At 36.5% G+C, this 8063-nt stretch overlaps 2 protein-coding genes across 2 annotated transcripts; both read right to left on the bottom strand.

The window, feature by feature from the left end:
- Positions 1 to 626: 626 nt before the first annotated feature.
- LOC137714474 (probable inactive receptor kinase At2g26730) lies at positions 627 to 2626 on the bottom strand. The gene is made up of 3 exons (XM_068453681.1): positions 2129 to 2626; positions 1444 to 2035; positions 627 to 1267 (listed from the first exon to the last, which is right to left on the bottom strand). The coding sequence occupies exons 1-3, from the start codon at positions 2624 to 2626 to the stop codon at positions 627 to 629; spliced, it is 1731 nt and encodes a 576-aa protein (XP_068309782.1).
- A 2103-nt stretch (positions 2627 to 4729) lies between these two features.
- On the bottom strand, positions 4730 to 6883 carry LOC137716108 (probable serine/threonine-protein kinase WNK11). Its single transcript, XM_068455503.1, has 3 exons — positions 6426 to 6883; positions 5719 to 6216; positions 4730 to 5437 (listed from the first exon to the last, which is right to left on the bottom strand). Exons 1-3 carry the CDS (start codon positions 6426 to 6428, stop codon positions 5051 to 5053), a joined length of 888 nt encoding a protein of 295 aa, XP_068311604.1. The 5' UTR covers positions 6429 to 6883; the 3' UTR covers positions 4730 to 5050.
- Between the last annotated feature and the right edge of the window lie 1180 nt (positions 6884 to 8063).

Raw genomic sequence — 8063 nt, 5'->3', positions numbered from 1 at the left:
ATATATATATAAAATATGTGTGTATATATATGGATATGACTAGGATTGAAAGCTAAGTAATTACTAAGACAAGAAGAGATGCCTGATCATGATGTTGAGAGTTGTCCCACCTCGACGAGGGAATAAGTTTGTTATGTGCTTATATGGTCTCGGGTTACTCTCTATATTGCCAATTGGTTTTATAGTGGAACCTCAATTTCATCATGGTATCAGAGCAGGTTGTCCCACGTGTGAAGCCCAACGGCCACACGCGCTCCACGTCATCCTGTTGTGTTGTCCACGTGTTAGGCTTGAAAATCGGGCACACGTGCGGGGGCGTGTTGAGAGTTGTCCCACCTCGATGAGGGGACAAGTTTTCTATGTGCTTATATAATCTTGGGCTACACCCTATATTGCCAATTGGTTTTATGGTGGAATCCCAATTTCATCACATAAAACACAGGAAGAGATGCCTGATCATGAAACACATCCGCTGCTGCCTTCTTTTATCTAACAGAAAATACACAGATCTTCTATCCTCAACGGGGCTAGTTCTTTATGTTGAATGTAGATAAAAAGCTTGTCGATCTAAAATCCGGTACAAAAGTACGCGAAACTACGCACGTATAGAACCCTCAGTTAATAATTTAATAGTTTGATCCAGGAGTATCCCAGGTCTCAGGTATGAAGGAGTGAAGCATACAGTAGTTGTCTTGGTAGCCACCACACTCAGTAGTAGAATCCGATGAATTCGGAGTGTCATGTATAACCTCTTCAATCTTTTCGTAAACTTCTTCAACAGTTGGCCTGTTTGTAGGTGAAGCTGATACACACTTGAGGGCAATGTTGAGTAGAGGAAAGGCCCATTCTTTTGCAGCTTTAGCAACCTCCTTGTCAAAGACCTCCCCCGTCCACTCCTCCTTAACCATGGCAGTCACCCACTTAGGAAGGTCTATCCCAGTTCCTTCTACAGTTTTGCCTGTTAGTAACTCCAGAAGAATCACGCCGAAGCTATAAACATCTCCCTTCTCCGACAACATTTTTTCTGGGGCTGTGTAACCATTGGAGGAAATGAGACACCCTTTCTTGGGGTCGAAGAAACTTGAAAGCCCATACTCGCTAATCAGTGGTTCATCATTGTCATCCAAGAGGATATTTGAAAGCTTGAGATTCCCATGAGGGATACAGTCATTAGACCCTTGATATATGAAGTCTAGCCCCCTTGAAATGCCGCATGCTATGGAGAGCCGAAGCCTCCATGGAAAATCCCTCTTACCTTCTGTGTAACCTGCACATAATCAAAGAAATAGATAATCAAAATGCCTGAATCAGTTAAGGGCATTTGTAAATTCTATTGAAAGTGTATAAGGAATATGCAGATAAGGGCAGTGTGTTTTGCCCCCTTGCACCTGAGTTCGAATCCTGCCCCATAACTAAGATTAGAATAGTTTGATGTGAACGTACTCTCAAGCAGGTTTAGCAGACTTCCATTGCTTTGAAACTTGTAGATCAAAAGTTTTTCTTCATTAGTGGAATTGTAACCAAAAAGTGGTAGAATGTTGGGATGCTTTATAATCCCTATCTGCCTCATTGTTTGGCCAAACTCCTCAAGGGGTACTTGCAGTTTCTTCAACCTTTTGACTGCATATAGGGCATTGTTTTTCAGTATTACCTTATAAAGGCCGCTGCTGCTAAAGGACTGATTTCTCAAATCTGCTGTGGCTTCGAGGAGGTCCTCCAATTTAAAACTCTCATGTTCTTCAACAAAGAACACGAGCTCCGAACGGTTCTCTAGTGGCTTCTCTCCCTCTTGAACATTAGGAGGAGGCATTTTCAGCGGAGAGTTTCGAAGCGACTTCAGAATCTCCCTGTCTTCAGCTAACTTAGCAGCCTGCCTTCCTACAAAGTACATGAATAAGAGAAAGAAGCCAAGCTCCACAACTAATGGTACCATGAATTTGTATCTCTTGTACCACGGTGTAGAAGGACGTGGAACACTGTCACTGCCACCATTCAGGCTCTCGGACTCTGTCACTATGGCCATTGAATCTACTACCTTTTCCTGCTTCTGGGCACCATGTCTTTGTAATCTCCTCGATTTCTTCACGTATGTATGAACCGACTGAAATCCCTGTTCAAAGCGTGAGGCAGTGCTAGTAAAATGATTGTTAAAGAGGTCCAATCTCCTCAAATATTTCAGTTTAGTCAGAGCCTTAGGTATCCTCCCACTCAGAATATTGCTGCTTAGATTCAAATAGGTTAGCCTTGTGCAATGCAATATTGATTTAGAAATAGTTCCCCCAATTTGGTTTCTTGCTAAATTAACAATTCGAAGATTTGGGAGCTTACATAGTGAATCTGCATCAAGTATGCCACTAAGATTCAGATTTTCAAGCCTGATTTCTGTTATCGAAGTAGAGTGAGAGCTGCATGTCACACCCTTCCATTTATGCATGCAGGGATTTTGCCGCATAGGTGCATTCTGGCCAACTTTTAGCACATCTTGAGGATCAACAGCTCTAACTAATTGCAGCAAAGCTTCAAACTCTGATGATTCGACTCCCATACATACTGCGATTGAGCAAGAAAACACCCCAATGCATATCAGTCCCTTCAGAAACAGATTGAAAGCTCTCCTGCTCGGCATTTTTGTTGGCTCTACTTCTTTAATTGACTCATCACAAAGTGAATGAACTGTGATAAACTACGTTCCCATTTCTCAAATTCCACCCCCCCCCCCCCCCCTCCTCCCTCGTTCTTCGCAAAAGTCTTGAAGTATCTCAAAGCAGGAATATAACTTACAATATCAAGGTGCATGGCTCAATTACTGGTGCATCAGATGAGGATATCCTTCGTATACTACAAAGTTCGTCATAAGTATTTTCTCCAATGTGTGAGATAACCAATGTTTTGAATAATTAATTTTCTTAATCCGTTATCTTTAATGTGATAAACAACAGCCATAAAAGCGCGCGTTTCAAATAACTTGCATAAAGTCAGTTAAGCAGTCTGCATTCAAATGAGTTTTGGTTAGGAAAATAGTTTCAACACACCCTTTTTTTTTATGTAAATTCATGTTTATTTGTGTCTCTTAATTCTTCGTTGATTTATTCAACTCATAAACATTAATAAACAAGAGTATGCATGTCAAGAAAAGGTGAAAACATCATCACTTCTCTTTTTATTTTTTATTCAATTACAATTGAGGAACTAAATACTGGATTATTCACTCTAACGGGTATATCTACATGACGTCATTGAAGTACTAATTATATGACTTCATTGGTATTTAAACTCAAGATACGGTATTTCGACTAAAAATCTCTAGAATTTGATATTTAACCTCGAGTTCTCTTTAGTCTTTTTATCAAAGAAGAGACATGTCAAGGTATCATTGGTTCACGTCAAAGAGGTGGACATAAGGTTTCAGTCAATTGGTTAGTGCAAGTATTGTCCTTTGTTATAATCATGAGGACGTGACACTATAATTACATAACGTTTCTTCCAAATAAAAAGTAAATACATAAAGAAAAGAAGATTGCAAAATGATTTTTTTTGGTTGAAATAAAAATCCCAAATCTTATAATAATTTATGGCTTGTTTGAGAAGTGGTTTTAAATGACCAAAAAAGGTTTAGGGAAAATTATTTTTGTAAACAGTTCATTATTTTTATAAAGAAAGGTGACAATATAAATGGATTATCATAGGATAGTGTTCTTGTTATATTTCTAAGCTAATTAACTACAAAATACACCTTTAATTTTAAAGTTTATTGTTATTTTCAAAGGGGTGATCAACCTTTCAATTTTTGCACATAACTAATATGGCGATTAAGAGTAAACAATCCAAACCACTCAAATGTTGGCAAATCGTTAACAATTTGTGAAATGAAAATCACATGCTTCTGCCCGTTAACAAACAGAAATCCAATGCTTCTAGTATAGTTTGAATTTTTAGCAATTTAATATCTCAAGTAGTAATCTTAAAGAAAAGAAAATTTTGATCTCTTTTTAGAATTGCCCCAAATCATATTAGTTGTTGATGCAAGACTAAAAGATCCTTTTACTTGGGTTGGAAGAAATGGAAGGTTCTGCCAGCGTGGTCACAAACCACAGCCATGTCTTTCCCAACAAAACATAGTGTGTGCGACAGCAAAGACCACAACGGCAAAAGGGGCAAATTGCCCACTCACACTTTTCAATATCATTGTGTTTTGCTTCACGCCAAGACACCCTTTTCAAATCTATTTTTTGCTTGTGAAGGTAATCGTCTCTTTTCCAGGTTGGCTCATCAAACCAAATATGCCGGCCATTGCTCATTCCACCAGTTGACTTAAACCCATTTTTTTATTAATTAATATAACTTGAAATCTAATTTATGCTTGTTTTAATTTGATTCAACACTATAAGCAAACGTCTTCTAAATCTATTAGAACTATAAGTGAAAGGATTGCTCTTGTGGATATGATCTTATTCTTCAATCCACTTTGTTTCGGATTCAACTCACTTACCTCCACATAATTTAAATGAATTTTTATTGTAGATTATTCTTATCCTTTTTATAAAAGAAAAAAAAAGAAAAAAAATCTATTTACTTTTGTTTACAAATAATAAATCATCTTTTATAATATGCACATAAAATTGTGTGAACAGTTTGGAGACAGATTTTGGAAAACAATATTACAGGATCTTCATAAATATTTAATACATACAAGTATTCTAATCAAGTTATAAGACCGAAATCCTTGTAGTTATATAGCATCCCAATATTTGAATAAATCAAGCGACCAACAAAAGGAGAGACTCCAAGGTTTTCAGTCTACAACAATGACCTTATAATGTGAAAGCCCAATGTACAAAATTAACACCACGATCTTCAATCAAAAGCTCCCCCAAACTAAAAACAAGAAACAAATTCAAAGTTAAAAACCCACCTTCCGGTCCCTCCCCATATATCCCTACAAATCGGTGTACAACTTGAACAAAAGCTAAAAATAAAAATCAAAGCACTAATCCACATTAGTGGTCAACTAAACACACATAAAGACATAACTAGTTAAGAGTGCTCATGGTCAAACGTCTTGATCATTATCGTCATCTTCAATTGCATTAAAGAACGCGTCCTTGAGAAGTTCAGTGGCAGAAGGTCTCGCTCTAGGCTGGGCGAGGCACTTGTCAACAAACGCTCTCACCTCCGGGTCTTTGATTTTGTTCAAGGCCTGGGGTCTTACTCCTGAGGATACCTTCTTGTATATTTTTGCAACATTGTCACATTCACTATAGGGTATTTCCAAGGTCACCATCTCAAGCACACACATACCAAATGAGTAAATGTCCACCATCTCAGTGTAATCTTCTTCATACAGCTCTGGTGCCATAAATTCTGGAGTCCCTAACACTGAATGCGCTGAATGGTTCTTCCCCACTATAGCAGCCAATCCCAAATCACCAATCTTCACCTATTGAAACCATAAAGAAAATTTTATAAAAAATTAAGAAACTACATAGAAACAAATCTGATAAAAAAGAACCAAAAATAGAAACAATTTCTTATATAAATCCGAAAAATAAAATCTGGAAAAACACATGAATAAGATGGAAAAACCCCCAAAACCGAAACTATTTCTTATTAACAAAACCCTAATAATTCAAGGAATGACTGGCTCAATATATGACTTAACTCAGATCCCCACCCGCTCTATAAAAATAATCAATAATAGAGAATGAATAATAATTATACCTGGCCAACATTCCCATTGATAAAGACATTGCTGCAATTGAGATCTCTATGAATAACACAAGGTTCATGTGTATGCAAATACTCCAACCCTTCCAAGATCTGTTTTGACCACTTCTTCAAGGCCTTCATCGAAACATGCTTATGCTTCTTCCTGTACTCCCTCAAATTCCCGCTTGTACAAACCTCAGTAATAAAATTGAGAGTGCTATGCTCAGCGTCCCGCCACACGTTGTACAAAGTGATGATGTTCTTGTTCGTCAACGACCTCAGAAGCCGAACCTCGGAGTAGAGCCTCTCGATCATAGCAGGATCGTTGGTAAAGTTACGTAGCTTCACTTGGTTCCATGCTACCTCTATGCCCTTCTCTTGATCGAAAGCCCGGTACACCTTTTTCACAGCCCCGCAACCTAGGAGCTCGTTGTACCGGCCGTAGCGGCCCGTTGGGTCTATTTCTATGAATGGTTCTTTGTCGGACTGATCTTCGTTTTCACTCGGCATCTGCCAGGAACAAACAAATATTAGCCCAGAAAAAATAAAGAGCCTCAAAATCAATGGAAATACTAATTATAGAAGCTCAATTATTGTTGATACAATAAAATTATAAAATATTTGTTGAAACTCAAAACGAATAACAATCTTAGAACAAAGCCGGAAAATAAAAGTCAAAGATTAAAGCAGCAACCCTATATTTTAAGAAATTAAATTACCATGATAATACTACTAGCCAAAATTAACAACGTGTATGCCGATCGATGAATTTCTTGACCTTGAACGTTATTGAAAACAAAGAAAAGTGAGAAGAAAGAGAAAGATGGGTACTTTTAAGCTATTAGAAACTATTATCTGCTGCAGAAACTCACTTTAAACACCTAAAAGGTAGAGGAATGAAAAGAATTGGGTTTAGGAGGCGTGGGGTATATATATAGGAGGTGTGAGAGTTCATGAAGGACTGAAGGAGTAGGTGGGGATGGCTAATCCTGATTATTGCAGAGTTAGTGAAAATTAATTGGGATGCTAAACAACATTGAGCCGTTACTAGAAAGTTTTCTATCAGGATTGGATTCTTCAAGATAAGAAGATATATATAAAACGAAAGTAGTACTAAATTAAATTACTACTTTCTATATAAAAATTGCTCAAACTGGTTTCCTGGAGAATCACTTTGCTTATTTTGTTGAGTTAAGGTGGGAATTGGTTTGGTGTGAAAAATCTGAAATCAAATATTTTTTTCTATTCAACCCGAAGTCAACTGGGATCAGGATCTTAATCCTCCGCTTAGGCGGACTGACGGTCTGGATGAAACCAGAGCTTTCCAAAATTAATGGAGAAGGTTTTCTAGCGGTAAATAAATCACATGTGCTTAATTGTCAGCAAATAAAAACAATGAAAAAAAAGAATAGAACGAAAGAATATCACCCCACCCACACAAGCTGTTTGTTTCGTTTCAATTTTATCGGATGTCTCCAAAGGAACCACACAAGCCGTTGATTTAGCCAAAAAAAACCGACTGAGGATAGAGAAGGGCGAGGAAATTACCCTATGTAGGGAAGGACCTATGTGTCGGCAGCCTTGGGCTGTAGTCCAAGTGAAATTTTGAGAAAATAAATAAAAAATGTTATTGGCACTCCAAAAATCTTATTATACACTTTTTACAAGTGTATTTTTCTTTTCCAATATAGAAAATTTTGACGATAGAATATGATTTTTGAAGTTCTACTAATAATTCCCAAATAAATAACTACTAGTAAATTAGTAATCAATTATTCTTTGCAGCCCATTGAGTTTTTAGTAGTAGGTTTGAAACCTGTATCACTTTCTCTCATGCCAAAGTGTCTTGCACAGTTTCTGTTTTACCTGTAACCCTTTCTGTGGTTTTCTTATTTAAGATTGTCTAAATACTGGTTTGGTACTGAGGTGTTTTCATAAATTGTGTATATAAAAAAAAGTTGAGCTCAAAAAGATGTTTGGTAAATACTTAAAAACAATTTATTTTCACAGTTTTGAATGAAAAAAGGCTAAAACGTGAGTAGCAAAAATGAGCTTTGAAAAAAATGCTGAAAACGTGAAGCAGCATAAATGTTGGATTATATGTTTGAATGTTGGATTATGATTTCTTGTTAAAAGTTGGATTATATGTTTAAGATAAAGTTTATAAATATTTTCCTTTTAAAAATAAAGTATATTTAGTAATTCATCTTTATTTGTTAAGAAAATTAAATTAATAGCACATCTAATATTATACTTTTTTTAATCATTTCACATTGTCTCATCTGTTTTACATAAAATTTTACCAAACATTATAATATTTTTTTTTCCCAATAGCACTTTTACAAAAAAATTTATCA

Source organism: Pyrus communis, chromosome 14, assembly GCF_963583255.1.
Source record: "Pyrus communis chromosome 14, drPyrComm1.1, whole genome shotgun sequence".
Lineage (NCBI taxonomy): Eukaryota > Viridiplantae > Streptophyta > Magnoliopsida > Rosales > Rosaceae > Pyrus > Pyrus communis.
This window is presented reverse-complemented; position numbering and strand designations above follow the sequence as displayed.

Bases quoted from the DNA above. Each gene is read 5' to 3' on its own strand.
- LOC137714474 (XM_068453681.1), bottom strand. From the start codon at position 2,626: ATGCCGAGCAGGAGAGCTTTCAATCTGTTTCTGAAGGGACTGATATGC. The intron at 2,036-2,128 runs GCCTCACGCTTT...AAGCAGGAAAAG, and splicing joins ACAATCATTTTACTAGCACT to GTAGTAGATTCAATGGCCAT. The intron at 1,268-1,443 runs GTACGTTCACAT...GATTATGTGCAG, and splicing joins TCTGCTAAACCTGCTTGAGA to GTTACACAGAAGGTAAGAGG.
- LOC137716108 (XM_068455503.1), bottom strand. The intron at 5,438-5,718 runs GTATAATTATTA...TGGTTTCAATAG, and splicing joins TCAATGGGAATGTTGGCCAG to GTGAAGATTGGTGATTTGGG.